Source organism: Apium graveolens, chromosome 9 (genome assembly GCF_009905375.1).
Source record: "Apium graveolens cultivar Ventura chromosome 9, ASM990537v1, whole genome shotgun sequence".
NCBI lineage: Eukaryota > Viridiplantae > Streptophyta > Magnoliopsida > Apiales > Apiaceae > Apium > Apium graveolens.
This window is the reverse complement of record NC_133655.1, coordinates 269,172,852-269,189,007: the sequence shown is the minus strand read 5'-3', so window position 1 is coordinate 269,189,007 and position 16,156 is coordinate 269,172,852. Positions and strand designations below refer to the sequence as shown.

General features: G+C 33.1%; 2 protein-coding genes across 11 annotated transcripts in view; one reads left to right on the top strand and one right to left on the bottom strand.

Annotated features, from left to right (window-relative positions):
• Window positions 1–519: 519 nt before the first annotated feature.
• Window positions 520–10,068, top strand: LOC141683639 (protein CAJ1). Of its 10 annotated transcripts, none has more exons than XM_074488379.1 (14): window positions 520–753; window positions 1,139–1,231; window positions 1,924–1,954; window positions 2,633–2,659; window positions 2,788–2,920; window positions 3,004–4,059; window positions 4,157–4,293; window positions 4,545–4,763; window positions 6,239–6,602; window positions 6,869–6,956; window positions 7,738–7,848; window positions 8,363–8,434; window positions 8,531–8,689; window positions 8,781–10,068. In XM_074488379.1, the coding sequence occupies exons 1-6, from the start codon at window positions 688–690 to the stop codon at window positions 3,056–3,058; spliced, it is 405 nt and encodes a 134-aa protein (XP_074344480.1). In that variant the 5' UTR covers window positions 520–687; the 3' UTR covers window positions 3,059–4,059; window positions 4,157–4,293; window positions 4,545–4,763; window positions 6,239–6,602; window positions 6,869–6,956; window positions 7,738–7,848; window positions 8,363–8,434; window positions 8,531–8,689; window positions 8,781–10,068. The 10 variants fall into 10 exon arrangements, with proteins under 10 accessions (XP_074344480.1, XP_074344475.1, XP_074344477.1 ...); XM_074488374.1 differs by having other exon boundaries at window positions 6,869–7,114; XM_074488376.1 differs by having other exon boundaries at window positions 6,869–7,114; window positions 8,254–8,434.
• Window positions 4,111–16,156, bottom strand: part of LOC141686312 (pleiotropic drug resistance protein 3-like) — a 35,971-nt gene continuing 23,925 nt past the window's right edge. Inside the window, exons 2-24 of the mRNA XM_074491354.1 lie at window positions 12,353–12,705; window positions 12,124–12,247; window positions 11,460–11,545; window positions 11,301–11,385; window positions 10,856–11,015; window positions 10,695–10,771; window positions 10,465–10,518; window positions 10,272–10,362; window positions 9,555–9,856; window positions 9,182–9,463; window positions 8,774–9,087; window positions 8,514–8,674; window positions 8,313–8,416; window positions 7,923–8,076; window positions 7,717–7,821; window positions 7,500–7,570; window positions 6,852–7,184; window positions 6,243–6,533; window positions 6,091–6,174; window positions 5,803–5,936; window positions 5,166–5,393; window positions 4,573–4,744; window positions 4,111–4,437 (exon numbers count right to left, since the gene is read on the bottom strand). Coding sequence (XP_074347455.1) covers window positions 4,111–4,437; window positions 4,573–4,744; window positions 5,166–5,393; window positions 5,803–5,936; window positions 6,091–6,174; window positions 6,243–6,533; window positions 6,852–7,184; window positions 7,500–7,570; window positions 7,717–7,821; window positions 7,923–8,076; window positions 8,313–8,416; window positions 8,514–8,674; window positions 8,774–9,087; window positions 9,182–9,463; window positions 9,555–9,856; window positions 10,272–10,362; window positions 10,465–10,518; window positions 10,695–10,771; window positions 10,856–11,015; window positions 11,301–11,385; window positions 11,460–11,545; window positions 12,124–12,247; window positions 12,353–12,705 — 4,092 coding nt within the window. The remainder of the gene's footprint in view (window positions 4,438–4,572; window positions 4,745–5,165; window positions 5,394–5,802; window positions 5,937–6,090; window positions 6,175–6,242; window positions 6,534–6,851; window positions 7,185–7,499; window positions 7,571–7,716; window positions 7,822–7,922; window positions 8,077–8,312; window positions 8,417–8,513; window positions 8,675–8,773; window positions 9,088–9,181; window positions 9,464–9,554; window positions 9,857–10,271; window positions 10,363–10,464; window positions 10,519–10,694; window positions 10,772–10,855; window positions 11,016–11,300; window positions 11,386–11,459; window positions 11,546–12,123; window positions 12,248–12,352; window positions 12,706–16,156) is intronic.

Genomic DNA, 16,156 nt, shown 5'->3' with positions numbered 1-16,156 from the left:
CATACATATTCACTTTTAATTTTACAAAAGATACGAATGTTCAACATGCGTATTCAAAAAAACAAAAAATGAATACGTATGTTGAACGTGCGTAGTCTTTGTTAAAATTTTAAAAACTGAATCTGCATCCTCACATGCGTATTCAGTGGATAAAAAAGGCGGAACATCCCGCCAATAGTTATTTTGAGCAAATTTTTCCAAATGGTGGGCATTTTGATTTTTCACCCCAATTTTTTTACGTATCAACAGTTGATGCGTATAATGAAAATTCGCATGACTTATTTTTTTTAAACACATATATACGACACGATTTTGCGTATTAGGCGGGGTAGATGGATAATTAACTCTGTTTTTTCGCACACAAAAATTAATTATTGAACATTATGATATATTTAAGCAATATTATAATATTGGATTATAGTTGCTTCATGTTTTTTTAATATCAAAAAGTTAGAGATTGTAATGATGCAAATTTTAAAAAAATATATGTATAAAGAAAAGAAAAACAAGGGGCTGACAAAACTCCAACGAACTCGTATAGTCGTGGCTTCAAAGAAAGCTGCCGGGAGTTCAATTGTCGTACTCGTGTCAGATTATTATTATTACTATTATTATTTGCAGTTGTGCTTAAATAATTTATACAAAACATTAATTTATACAAAACATCAAGAATTGAAATTTGTGGAAATGCGTGTTGATGAAGCCATTAACCTTCTTGGGTTCCCTCCTAATTCTCGCCCTTCTCCTTCCCAGGTGCTAATTTATTGTCTCTATCTATATTTATCACACTCACTGATTCACACACACAATAACTCATATAAAATTTCGATTTTTGCAATTAAATGATGATGATCTAAATTAAATTTATGTGATTTTACAAGAATTGGGTATTTTAGTGATTTTGATAATAATATCAAATTGCATCATTTTACTAGATATGTAGTTTGTGTAATAAAGGTACAATCTTTAGCAAGCTTTAATCTTGATCAAGCTCATTTGATTGTGCTATGGTTTTGATGATTTGTTTTTGAAATGTATAACCAACTGCATTGTCTTTGCGAATGCCGAATTGTTAGTTAAAAATTAATCGTATTTGGATTCTGTGAAGTGTTGTGTAATTGCGGTGTATGAAGTATAGGTTAAAGAGGCGTATAAGAAGATGGTTTGGGAGACTCATCCGGATCGTTTTCCAATTGATCAGAAGCCTAATGCGGAGTGCAGGTTTAAATTGGTAAGCGTCGGAATGTAGTCTATTTACGTGCCTTAGTTATATCCGTTGTAGAATTTGGCATCAAATTTTAGTGAAGTATGTTTACCAAGTTCTACAATGTTTGATTAGTAGCAACTCCATATCAGAAATGATGGCCTGTTTTCTTTAAAAATGTTGAACTTGAGAACTATGTTTGCAATCTGTGGTTTAAAATTACTACTACTATTTACTGAGGAGAAATATTAACATGAAATTTCATTTACTTTCATTTTTTTGATCACTTGACGCGCACACGTATATGTATATTGTGATGTTTAACTTGTTTGTAACAAATAGAATAACATTTAACATGTACAATAACGGTTTAGTCTATATCCAACTGATAGTGTCCATTGAATGTTTTTTTCAAACTTCCTTAGAGTCATCTTTTAATGAACAAATTAGAAAATCATTCGAATCAATTTATGTCAAATGTAGGGAGTATATTAAAATTACTTGGAATGTGAAACACTGTCGACTGCACGAAACGGAAGCCATAGAAGTTAATTGTAAACTATTATGTTTATGTGAGAGAGTTTTCCTTTCTTCATAGTTAAAGTACATAAAACATAGTCGATTCTCATGTATCTCATAGAGTAGCATTCCTCTGCACTTCTTATTGTTTGTTTGTATTTTATTAGCTCGAGGCTGAGATAGCTAATTGCTTATTGCAGGTTTCAGAAGCCTACACATACCTGTTATCTGGTGAGTCTTTTTTATTTTATTTGTAAAATAATATTAGAATTTGATCCAACAACCTTGGTTTGCGAAACTGTTGCTGCTTAAAATTTTTATTGGAATCATCCTCACAACATTTCATGGCATAATCAGACAAAATTGTTCTGCCATTTTCTTATGCAGTTTTCATGATAAGTTAGTAATAATTAATTAGCAATATAATTTCTTGTGTAGTCAATTTTATACGTAATATAGCTGATGATTACCATTTAGTAACTTTTGATTTCTGATCTGTATTGGTCTATTAGTAAAGTTTTCATTCTATGTCAACTTGTTGCTAGTTTTGATATCCACCTAATTGATTGTTGTTACTGGATTGATTAATTGCATCATATGTTCAATTTATTAGTTTTTAGATAAAGCCTGTATCATCAATCTACATCTTCATCTATTGGAAATTGGAATAGAAATTTCTTAACAAGTAATGCTAAGTTTAGTTAAATAAGATAAGTGCTCCAGCCACGTCTTGGTTGCATTAGCTAATTGCAATTACCAGGATTTGCCACTGGACTGTCGAGTCTGTAAGCTGTTAAAGCATTGCTAATTTTTTTGGGACATATTTATGAACAAATTGTCCTCTTAAAAATATAAAACTTTGTATAACTCATTATCTGATTTGACGTTTTATCCTTGTTGATACTACAGGTGTCAGACAAGAAGGGTCAGCTTCAGGTTATCTTTCTTAAAATTTAGTTTGCTGTCGTAATGTTTTCTCTGCTCCAAAAGTTGCAAGATATGGTATCTCTTTAATAAAAAAAAATATTATTTTAATAATTGGATTAAATTTACGATCTGAATAGGAACATATTCTAGAGTTGTACGATATGGTGGTCAAAGATCACATGGAGGAAAAAGAAATAGCGCTCTAATTGGGGTCCCTTTTCTTTTTATCATTCTGGGAACATTTGCACTCGGAGGGTCATTTGCTTCAAGGTAAAATCTAGTCTTAAGTTGTGATCTAGATGGTTATTGTTCCTAGGTGCCACACATTTATATGTTTCTCTAATTTTGATCAGGGCTTACAAAAGGCAGAAGGAGGCATATCCGTCTCATAATCCCTTTCTTCCCTGATATGGAATATGGATGCTCATACAAAACTATAAATACTGGGGAAATAGTAATTTTAATGCTATGCAGTTACGCTAAAATCTCTTTTTTATATGACATTTCTACAAAAAGTATCATAGCCCACTCCGATAAAGCAATAGAGTGTTTCCAGAATAGAAGTATATTGTTGCATCAATTTTCACTATTAAATGGTACCTTATAAACAATACCTAGTTAAAATTTGTTGAACTTTACTCTTAGTTATGTTCTTGTATCAATAGTTGAATTTTGTACTAGAAACAAATAATTGGCCCTAGTTGGGAGATATTATACAAGTTCAAATATAACTAAAATGATGCGTTTTCTTTTTGGTGCATCGATCTTGTTTCGTCAATTCTAAATTATTGGTTACGTTCTTTATTTGTTCTTTATTTACACATGCGATTGGAGTGCAAATGTTGGCATTCAGAATGGTGTAGTTGAATTTGTAATGATTGTTGTTGCACCTTTGTTATTTGGAAGCACAGCTGTACTGCATTGATTCTCATTTCCTATATTTTAACCACCCTCAATTCGCCTAATCTCTTTATTTCTCTTTGCTGCAAGCTCTCACCTTATTTTGTTGAGAAAGGTATAATATCACCACCAGACACTTTCAAATGAATAACACTTCCCATCTTGGTATTTAATTATGTGTATATTTTACAAGAGTTTTTAAAAAATACTTATTTTTACAGCTTCAAAAAGCTTTGCAATTACCTTTTCTGAAAGTTGAGCCTACCCATAAAATATATGTAGGCAGATGCAAAGACAAGTGGTAAAACACATAGAACTGATGCTACCAGATTTAAATCTCTGTGATGATAACCAAAATAATTCGCCAAAAAGTCATTTACTGACTTCCTTTCTCCGAATACCTGAATCTCCTTGCTAATATCTCCGTACTGCGATGTAAGAATGGCTCTCAGGGACCAGGCTGACGGGCATAACCAGTAACACCATACCCACCATTTTGGCATTTGCTGGTAGGAATAAAAAATAAGTTACTGATAACCAATATATATACGCGTATCCATTTATGCGTAGTGTGTGTGTGGGTAATTGCGTAAACTTTGTTTCCAGGGTGAAGAGAGAATCAATTGGCTTACCGGTCCAGGTATCAAGAATCCAGAGAAGAGACTCAGTATGGTGTAGCTGAAGGTTGCCATTATAGATGCCACTTGCAGAGATGGGGTTATGGCAAAGAGAAGCATGCCAAGGTAAGTGAAATAGAGAACAGTGCAAAATGTTGTGTAAAAATACCAAAATACTTTGTTGACAGACCAGTAGAAGCCTATAGCTGGATATGTGATTATCACAAATATAAATGCTTGTAGGAAAAGATATGGAATTTCAATCACCACCTGCAACATTTGAAAAGCATTTTAGATAACATATCTTTGTAAACATTTTGAATATATATCTTGTTTAATTGTTTATATAATGAAACTATCTGAGTTTTCTATAGCAGGACCATATGCCTTTCAATAATTATGAACCTGTGCGAGTGAATGAGCCAAAGAGGAGTACATTCCAGCAAATCTTTCTCTCCACACAACAGCTCTTTCTGTGGCTATATATGACTGAACTGATGAGCAGTTGGCTATTCCCAAGAATAGAACAAATATGTAAATGGTGCCTAATATGTTCAACAAGTCCTGTTCGTCATTGCTGCCAGACAAAATATCCGGTAAGCATTTTATTATATACAGTGAAATGATATTCTTTAGACATACTAATGAAAACACCACTCATTCTTCATTAAACATAGAAACATCTATTTGCATGATATGTAGACTGATAAAATATTTACAAGTAAGCTTCTCTAGAAGAAGGCAATTCTCATGGTAGGGTTTATAGTTTTTTGTAGTTTATAGAGAGTTCTTGCTGAGAGTCTGATACATGTAGAGTACTAGATTTTATGCACTTATATTGACTGCAAAGTATGAAACTGGCAGGGGATAATTTTTATATCAAGTCATGTGTCTAAGGTGGTTCCATATGTTTCCTCAAGTCCACAGCTATATTCACAAATGCGCTATTCTGTATCCGTTTAGCATCCCTTGTTTTAATCAGTGAAACGGGTACTTACATTTCATTTCCTTTCTGCCAAAGTAGTCCTCCTAATAGCAAAGACACCATGGTAATAAATGTTAACCGCACCAAATTGTAATTAGGACTCCTCCAATATGACAGATTCTGTTTCCAAAGGCATGCTTTGAATTGTTCCCATCCATTTCGTGGAAGGCAAGTGGAAATTTTTAGTTGTCCTAAACCTTCAACTGGAAAGCTCAGATCTTTAACTAGTTCCACCATTTTCCTGCATTTGAAAAAAATAGCAAAATGGGCTATATTATCTACTATCATCTGTAGAATTTAATTTCCAGTTATACTCTGTACTTTGTTTGTCTAGTTATTCTGAGAATATAAAAGTAGATAAACGACCATATATGGAACCTAAAGTAATTCCTGTTAAATTTAAGAAAATTAAAATTTAGGACCAGTATAGACCTATGAATCCATTTCCTGTTCTTCTGGAAACAACAAATAACATCTAACTTGCATTCCTATAGATGGGTGGAGTTCATGATAGGAATCCTTAGTTTGAAACATATTGTGTAATTTAGGAAATGAAATTAGGGCAACACACAAAAACTGATTTGCTTACGTAATGACATTGATCGTTGAGGATCTAAATGGATATTTGCAGTATGATGGTTCATTCTTACCCATATAAATGAGACCTTTTATATATTTGACCAAAATCCAAACCAAGCTGAACTTCTGTAGATGCGCTCGTAATCTCTAGCATCCATGTTGCTGGATTAGAATTCTCTTGTAATTTTGGTACTCCAGGAATTCCCTGCAAGGAAGAAAAAGAGCGAAAGGGATATGTGAAGAGCTGTAAGTTTTCTTAGTTATAAATTTGTAAGTTTTGAGAATCAACTGTGAACAATGTTGACTATAGGAGAAGATTAGAGAAGAAAGGAACAAAGTCTGCTGGACCTGTTTCTTACCTCAAAATACTCTATCAGTTTACTCGACTGCGGACCCAGCGGTCCAGCAAATATTATATGTCCACCTCTATTCATTAGAAGTAGCTGTAAGAAAATAATAATCCGCGTTCAGAATTTGACATGTCCATTCATGTTTTATTGAATTAAGGTACCTCATCAAATGCCTCGAAAATGTTGATGCTCGGTTGATGTATAGTGCACACAATTGTTCTTCCTGTATCAGCAATATTTTTAACTACTCGCATTACAATTGCTGCTGCCCTAGCATCTAGACCAGAAGTTGGTTCATCCATGAATATTATTGATGGATTTGAAACAAGCTCTACTGCAATAGTTAACCGTTTTCGCTGCTCATATGAGATACCATTTACACCAGGAAAGCCAACTAATGCATCCTTTATATCGTCGAGTTCAATCATGCTAAGAACTTCTTCAACAAATTCCTATAACAAGGAAAACTTGGTTCAGTATTCTTCTATCTACATAAACATTCTGAAAGAGTTAACAGACAGGTAGTTAGATAAGTTTTTGTGCATGTATGTCTGTTTGAATCCAATATTGTGGAAACGTTGATCTAGTTGAATTCCTGTTAAGACATATCTCGTTGTCAAGACACACTGTAGAAGTTGTAAAAGAATTTAGTATAACATGACTGCAAAAAAAAAATTAGGCCCCCTGCCAAGAACATTTTTTTTTCTTTATGCATATTCACATTTATAGTAAATATATAGCTCTATCACTTATTAATGAATATGACCTACATTTTTATTACTTTCAGTAAGCTGAGATGACAAACGTAGCCGAGCTGAAAATGCCAATGATTCTTTTATAGTGACCATTGGAGAATGCATATCCGTTTGCTCGCAGTAAGCAGATAATCGTGAATATATAGCCTGCACCTTTGGATAGCCTCCAATTTTTATTTCTCCTTCAAAGTTACCACTAGTTTTACGTCCCGAGAGAACATCCAAGAGTGTTGTTTTCCCTGCTCCGGTAACACCCATTAAAGCCGTCAGAATTCCAGGTCTGAAAGATCCTGTAATATCTTGAAGAAGTTGTAACCTTTTCTCTTCAAAGCCGTTCTCTTTCATTTTCTGCTTGTGTTTTGAAGATGTTATTCATCAGTATAAGCTCTGTCATAGCTTAGTCACTTATACTTCCCTTTCAACAGAAAGAGTCATTTGTATTTTTTCGAGTAAAAGCTAAAAATTTAGAGCAGATACAAAATCCATTGGGTTGGTTGATTTAAGAGCATAATGAAAAGTTTTATCAGTAGTACTTTAATTATTGAAATGATTTTTTATGCTAAATTTCATGAATCACATAAATTCTGCTGGTTTTCCCAACTAAATGAAGAAAAAAATGGGACCCTTTTTGTGGTATGGAAGCTTTAATACATTGAAGTTTACCATTGGCGTATTGACATAATACTGCACATTCTGGAATGTTAATGTCACAGGCTCAAAAGGCAACACCATCCCTGTTGAATAATATGATCTTTGTTATTGTTCGATTCCATAATGAAATGATACTTTTGATGTTTAATGTTACCTAATGCTTGCATCATTCAGATGTAGCAAGTGATCAAATAACACCACTATGTCACCTGTATAAATTAGTTTTTACCTAGTTGTTTGACTTTTGCAGGAGCTTGTGGGAAACTCAAATTGCATCCTGCTTTTGGTTTGGAGATGCTTTCTCGTGATATAATTGTGCGAGATCTTCCTGGAGCTAAAAGAACATGATAGTCAGATGCAGGTTAGTGTATAGAAATTTATTGCTTCTTGTAGTTCTATATAATTCTTCTCATGATTGTCATGTCAAGAACTTACACTTTAGCCAACTTAATGCCAAGGTGAATCCAACGTTTAAAACCATCCAAAATCCTACCAGTGCTCCTATTGATATCCAGTAAAAGTTTGCACTGTAGTTGAGTCCATGCTGTGTCAGAACTGCTTGCCCTATCGTAAAATTTGTAGACGAGACCTGGAAAGAAATTTAAACAAGCATTCGACAAATTATATCTGACAGGGTAACGTAGTGAATGCCCCTCTTCTATTTGATAACAAGAGGTTGACAGTTCGAACCTCAGTGCAGGTAGGGTGTATGAGTATTTAATTTCAATAATTGACCAATACCAAATGGAAAAAGGTATTATTACAGATAAGTGTGCGGTGAACAAGTATAATACGCAGCAAATTGGGTCTGGAGTCTGGACACACCTTTTTCCATCTTGGAGCAAGGAATTCATTTGTTGAGATACTGATTTCAGCATAGGTTATTGGAGAAATCCAGAAGCCCCACTGTAGCCATGCAGGCAAAGAGGCTGCAACAAGTACAAAAAGTGAGTACTAGATAAAACATTTTACAGTATTACTTCTTTAGGAAAAAGAAGTTATATAGTAACTGATCACGGGTCATACATTGTGGAATTATAAAGCCACATAATAGAAACATCACTAGCATGGAGAAAAGGCTGCAAGACACGGCAAAAGATGGATTCCGCAACATGGTAGCTAGCAAACGGAATGATGATATTGATACTTGATGTAGAACGAAAAGCAGGAGGAGTTGGCAAACAAACCTGTGTATGCATAATGTAAGTAGAAAATAGTAGTTGGAGAAAAAATAAAACATTCTTTAAATTTTAAAGGAAAACTAATACTCCTACGGGAACTTGCACCTTTCAGGTTCAGGAGTGTATCCGATGACATAGTAGGTAAGGACTGTCCAAAGAAAAGCATCTAGGAATGAGAATGGAATCTTTAGAATAAAAGCTGGAATAGCATAAGTCCATGCCGGGTAGAAGTAAAAATCTCGTTGTTTGTAGAAGACAGGAAGTCGTGAATAAGTCATGGACACCTCTGAGACACCGTTCGTCACTATCCTGACGAGGGCATAAAATAGAGATGACATGTAGAAATTTGCATGGGTGTCATCAAGGTTTGTTCGTGTACGAATGAAAACGGTCATTGTGATAATTGCAGTGATAACAAGCTGCATGAACATAAATGCCAGACCAGTAAAAGGACTCGTGAAGTAGGTGATTATGAAATATTGCTTATAAAGTTTAGATATAAGTAATTAATACCTGCACGGATTTAAATACATGAACGAATGAATTGCGCTTCATCAGAAGCCATTCTCTTGCCATGCAAGCTCTAAACAGCTCCCAGTTTTTGACAGAGCGTGTCTTAGGGGACAAAGGGTTTTTCTGGATTTCAGTTTTATTAAGAGGATGAGAAATTTCGTAATCCAGATCTTTCCCTACGTAAAAATCTCTGAATTTTCTCTCAAAGTCTTGAGCGGAGATATAGATGTAAGGTTCCTCTATATTTTCCCAATATTGTCCTTGATCTTTTACCGAAACAACCTGAAAAATAGTGATGCTAAAGACGAATCAATCCATGATGACCGATTTTTGAGATCTCAATAGTTAAATTAGTTAGAGACACATAACATACTTCTTGTAGGAAGTCTGCAATGCCTTTTCTTGGTGGACACCTGAAGCCACAACTCTTGAAAAATTCCAATACATTTTCTTTTGGTCCATGGTATATAGTCATACCTTCAGCCATCAGGATAATGTCGTCAAATAGGCTGAAAGTCTCTGGCGCTGGCTGAAGTAGTGACACCAATGTGGTGTATCCTGTAATGTGAGTCAACTGCTGAAGGCAAGTAACTATTTGAAAAGTGGTTGAACTATCTAAACCATTTGATATTTCATCCATAAGAAGAACTTTAGCAGGACCAATTAGCATTTCGCCTGGTACAAAGAAACATATGGGAAATATGTTATGATGGAATGAACATGTTATGTCACTAATACAATAGATGAAACAAATCCTAGTTAATCCATTGAGACTGGCATTAATCGCTTTGCAGAATATGTCTTCTACTGTAAAGTTGTATAACTGGATATGTTGTGTACCACTAGTTTTGTGCTTGTTTACGTGGTTCTTTTCTTTGATAGCTCAAATTTATTTATACATGTTGATACAAGACACATGTGTACAAAATATAAAAGTATACCCTTGTGTATATATTTCGGAATTATCTGAAGAGAGACCTATTAATCCTATAATGTATATTTTTTTCTACCGACTTGGACATTCTTGGGCTATATATTTTTAATTATAAATAAGATTTTTGAGCCAAACATGAGTATAGTGCAATATCACCTGTTGTCAATCTTTTCTTTTGACCACCTGATATTCCTCTTCTCATTGCATCTCCCACCACTGTATCAGCGCAGGTATCCAGTCCGAGTATCTGAATGGTATAATTATATGATTTGAGAATATATGTTTTTTAGTTTTAGTTACGAAAAAAGCGTATATAAGTTGGTGCTTTTTTATTTGTTGTAGTATGTACCTTTAAAATATAGTCAGTCTGTAATGTTTCTTTTAGCCCTTCGGTAGCTACTTCCTGTTTTGTTCAATTTATTAGTGACAGTAATTAGCATAAAATAACTTGATGAGTGAAATAAAGAGCTTTGTTATTGGGTTTTTTATCTGGCCAAATTCTTCAATGCAGCTTTAAATTTAAAGTTAAAACAAAACATTTTCAAGTTTTGTCCAAAGATTCATGTAGTATTTACTTACTCTCATATAGATGTCAATATCTGGTTCAGGGATAATCCCAGCTTGTTTCTCCCTTCTGCAGACTTCTTCTTTGATATCTGTAAAAAATTAGATGAATCAACTGCAGGATTAGGTATTCTTAAATCAGTCTGTCAAGCTTGTAGTTACATTAACAATCTTACCTGCTCTGCTACCAATGCCTTGACAGCGTGCAGCGAAATTAAGGGTTTCTCTTACTGTCATCTCAGAAGTGTGTCGGTCATGTTGGCTTATATAAGATGATGTCTTCTGAGGTACAAATTCATTGAAGTTGTAACCATTGTATGTGATGGTTCCAGTGACCTAATTGAAGATTTTAAAGAATAAACCTGAGCCAGTGGCCATTTTGTAAGTCGCTGAAAAGTTTTTTTACTTTTCTTAATATGTAAAAGAATCAGGCCACGTCATCAGTTACTGTAGTAGTATTGTGATGATTGATTCAGATATTAAAATTGTAATTGTACAACTGATTTGATACATATATGTTTTGCAAAAATTGTGGATTACTGCATGAATTTCATCTTATGAATAAAATTTGATTTCCCTTTTAGCATATATTTTTCAGGAATATGAAGCATTAATGAGAACCTTTAGACTCGGGTCAAGTTTCCCGGCAAGTGCTAGCAATAACGTGGATTTCCCGCATCCAGGGTGCCCGAGCAATAGTGTCATCCTGTCAAAAGAAGTTTTTGCATGTAAGTTGTGCGTAGTTTAGCTATATGACAATTGACTGAGATGTTTATTAACCTTGACGGCCTGATAATTCCATGAATGTCTTTAAGGATTTTGATCTTGTATGCACGAGAATTCCGCCATATAATATTCGTAAAAGCCTGTTTGTCATTGACATCATTTATATGATAAATTATGATACATGTAGAAGCATATTGGCGTGGGAGCTTTCGTGCATCTAATCATCTAGGTATGTTGTATATATGTATGTTGCCAGCTTTTTTTGTCCCCTTGCTCCATGCGTTTCTCTTCTCGAGGAAAATGGTTTGATTGAGTTTAAATGCAAATGACCGGAGAGTATCAGTAATGGTTTGTACATCCACATAACATAATGTGGGATGGGAAGAGATTCTGTAACTTGATTCATGGGAAAATTACTTGTCCTAAATTGTTGTGCACACGATTTTGCAGATTAGTTCTTAGTAAACAAGCATATTAAAAGAGAAAGCTATTCATTTATTCTTGACAATTCTGTGAATGCTGTCATTAGTGTTCAGCCTATCGTGGCACCGAATGCTGGATGTATAAGCCTGTGATATTTTATCTCTCCTGTGATATTTTATCTCTTGAAGTAGTATACATTTAATTCAAGCAGTTAACATTGGTACTATAAAAGTTGTAATGCTGGGTTAGATAGTTATACTGCTGAATTGCTGATACTAATTTGCATTGGACGTACCGAGAGAACCCTTTTTAAGCTGTTCCACAAAGTAGGTAGAGGTTTCCCATGAACAACCTCACATTCTGCTTCTACACATAAATTTTGATACCTGACCTCAACTGTTGGATATTCTAGCCCCACCCTGAAGAGGGAAAAAAATTGCAACTCAATTACATTTTTACTATGAATATGCCTGTTCAAGTAATATTTATATATAAATAAGTGGACCAGAGAAATTAATTTATACCTCTCCAGTCTTCTTTTCTGTTTGAGTAACAATTTGTGATGGTCTTCCTCGATTTTGTTTAGTAATCTGTCGATAAGTGCACGTCTTTCTAGAACTCCAAGCTTGGGAATGTCAACTTTCATCATGTTACCATTTTCCTGATCTTCTGTAGTGGTATTAACATAGTTACCTGGATCAAAGGGTGATGTTGTAGTTTGATTGTATGCAGGTACTCTTTCCATTGCAGCTAATTGTAGCTCATATTCATCATCTTGTTCTCTTATCAAGCCCGAGTCATGTATAGCTCCAGTTTCCATCCCTAAGGTGTGACGAAGTCCTGATGTGTAGATGTGACAACGCCTATCCTTGATGGTCTGAGGTTCAAGAGCACAGGTAATAATAACGGAACTATGAACAGCAACTCTAGCTTCAGGGCAGTTAAAGCTAGACTACCCAAATTTGTTGCCTCTTTCCACAACACTGCGTGCGTTAGTCACTAACAACCTCTGTTTTACTCTATGAAAGAAGAGTAAAGCTGTCTACATCGAGACCTTCTCCGGACTCTGCATGGGAATCTAATCTTTTCGTTCACTCAATGCAGCACTCAAATATTCTTAGAAACGTCTAATTTTTGGTTGAAAATTGGTTAACTTGATTTCTATAAAAGGAAATGCGACAACTAAAATGAGATGAAGGGAGTATTAGTACGCCGTTTGTTCATTAAAATGCACTAAATAGCATGACATATTACAAGCATCAAGTCTTGTATGTTTTGGATATATTTTAAACTGAAGATTGGATTGTTTTACAGCAACGGCTGCCGAAATGAGTTGTAATATAGGCAGTAAACTCCAATCACCAGCAGACAATGATGATGCCCCCTCGATCCTTCCGCTGCAAGGAAAGCAACAAAACACACATTAGTAAAATACCCTAAACCATGTCATTGTAATATTAGTGTTACCACTGTTTTAAAACAAGCGATCTTGTCACTTCCCATCCTTCTCAACTAATAACACATTTCGGGTAAATTAGAGGTCCAAAATGAGCGGGGTCACCTTTTACTCAAGATCATTTTTAGGTTTACTTATGGGGTCTAGTATTTTAAGTAACTAAATATTTCCGGTAAATTAGATGTAAGATATAATTTATATATTTTTATTATATTACTTGATTAATATTAGATTAATGTTAAGATTATCAACCTTTATTTAGTAAATTATAATTTTTTATTATTTAAAATATACCTTTATGTGTTTACAAAAAAATCATTTGTGATAGAATACTAAATTTTATGTTATTTACATATCTTAGATTTAAATCATCAGGTCAATATGTAATATAATATGTTTGAAACTTATTAAATACTGTGTTTTAATTTTAAATATTATAAAATTTTAATTAATGATCTTTGCATAAATAATATTAAATTGATTATATTATTCATAATTTTGAATATTCGAAAAATACTCGTTCCGATCCAAAACCTAACAAATATTGGATTTATATAATATTTTTGGATGCGAAAATATTTAATTTTGAATTTGAATTCTATAATATTTGATTAGAACCCGACTCATTATAAATTAGAGATTCAAAATGAGGTGGGTCACCTTTTACTCAAGATTATTTTTAGCTTTACTTATGGGGCCTAGTTTTTAAGTTGCAATTGAAAGTAACTAAATTCATCTTTCTATTTATGTTTTTAGAAAAAAATTGAAGGGATTGTATTTGATTTAATAGGTGCAACCAACAATTTGGTTGATTTGGTTGTATAGTTTCATTCCTCATGTTTAGTGAATTTTTTTTGGAAAAAAGCTGTATTTTTGTAAAACAAATTAATAAGAAGATTATTTGAAAGTAAGATATCATATTTTGGACAAAAATCAATACTTTTCACAGTAATATAATATTGACATGTATTTATCCATGATTAACAAATAACTTAGGTAATTGAAACTTTATAATAATGTCAAATTAGACAATTTTCATGATTTAAATTTAATCTTATCAACGGAGACTTACAAGAATAATAATTACAAAATTATAACAATTTATCATTAAACTCATAAAATCAATTTGACTAATTTTAAATATTAGATAAAAATAATATTCACAAATCCATAGTCATAATAATTTAAAGAGTAATTGGTAGCTTGTAACCTACTTTTATTTTCATTTTTGCTATTTGGGTCTACATTATTTCCACTGCACCCCGTCAAATAAATTTCGTATCTATGACAACCCATTGACGACTTTGCATCCAAGAAGACGGTTAACTTTAACGGAAGCGGGGACATTTCAGTAAATTACTAATTATAACAGAAGAAAATAAGAGTAATTGGCACTTTGTAACCCATTTTTTTGGGCGTATTTTCAATTCGGGTCTATTTTATATTTCCTTACAAGTTGCACCTTTAACTTTGAATTTCTGTTTGTTTTGCACCCTTGGACCGTTTTTAACTTTTATATCAGATGTAAATTCGGAAATTTCAGGTCTCTAAGAATAAACCGCCGGATCCTTAAATTTCCCAATCCAAACCAACAAATAAATACATGAATCAATTAATTATATAATTATAATTATAGAGGAATTATAATTATATCTTTAAATTGTATAATTAATTATATCATTTCATAAAGATCAAAAGTCGTGATATTATATTATGGACCATTTGGGAAACTGAATTTGATTTAAAACTCTGGATTTGATCAAATAAGGTGTTTGAGAATTTAGATTTGGATTTCATTTGAAATCGAGAACATTCAAATATTAGTATAAACATGAGAATTTGAAATGACAACTCAAATTCTGTCATTTAAAATCCCTGATTTGAAATGAAATATAATTTTCCAAACGCCCACTTAATTAATTTTCTATGGTTACTTGATTTAAGCAATGCATTATCTGTATAAACAAGAAGTGTAGAACCGGTTAGTTAGGATAAGTAGCATTCGGATTGTGATACATCAGCTTAGCATATTTCTAGTATTTTAAATTTAAGTACATCACTCTATTTGAGTTAGTATTTAATCATAGGCTCCTAGTTTATTTTTCACGGCAAAAATAAAAGATAGTACGGTTTTCAAACCTTCTCTCACTTACGTTGTTTCTTGATTAATGTGCATGTATGTACCTACCTCTCCTGTAAAAAGAAAATGATACTCCTATTACTCATGGGCACTTACTTTATATTTTAATTCAAAAATTCTGAATTTTGTCTTTGTTATTTAGGTCCAAGGGTATGGTTTATATGCATCTACATTAGTGGATGTTTATACTATGATCATTATATGCATCATATATGTTAATTACTTGCTAAATGTCTCTTTTATTTTGTCATTGCCATATAATTAGCAATTTATAATTTCGTTTTTTAAAATTATATAAACAGGCTTGGTGTATATTCTTTTCATTTTAATGGAACATTAAGGAGTAATTACAATAAGTTTTTTATTGATAAATATTTAATGTCTACCCCCTTGCACATATTTAGCTTGTAGCCAGCTGACTTACATGGTTTAACATATTTTTGGAGATGTATGCTACCTGGTACCATAATTCGAGTTAGCTGCATATTTAATATAATAATTACATGGTTGCATGCATAATGAATAGATCATAATTTTTATATTATTTGTTAATTATTTGAGACATTCTTACGAGCATTATCAAGTTATCAGCATGGTCAAATTTATGAATCGCTTGTTTAAACGTTCTGATTTGTTGCGGTTGACTTTTTTTAAGTAATATAATGTCAATATATCGGTTAGGTCGATTCGTGTTATTTGCTTATTGATTATCGTTTTTAAGGTAAGTTAATT

Bases quoted from the DNA above. Each gene is read 5' to 3' on its own strand.
- LOC141683639 (XM_074488380.1), top strand. From the start codon at position 688: ATGCGTGTTGATGAAGCCATTAACCTTCTTGGGTTCCCTCCTAATTCT. The intron at 1,232-1,923 runs GTAAGCGTCGGA...TGCTTATTGCAG, and splicing joins CGGAGTGCAGGTTTAAATTG to GTTTCAGAAGCCTACACATA. The intron at 1,955-2,632 runs GTGAGTCTTTTT...TTGATACTACAG, and splicing joins CTACACATACCTGTTATCTG to GTGTCAGACAAGAAGGGTCA.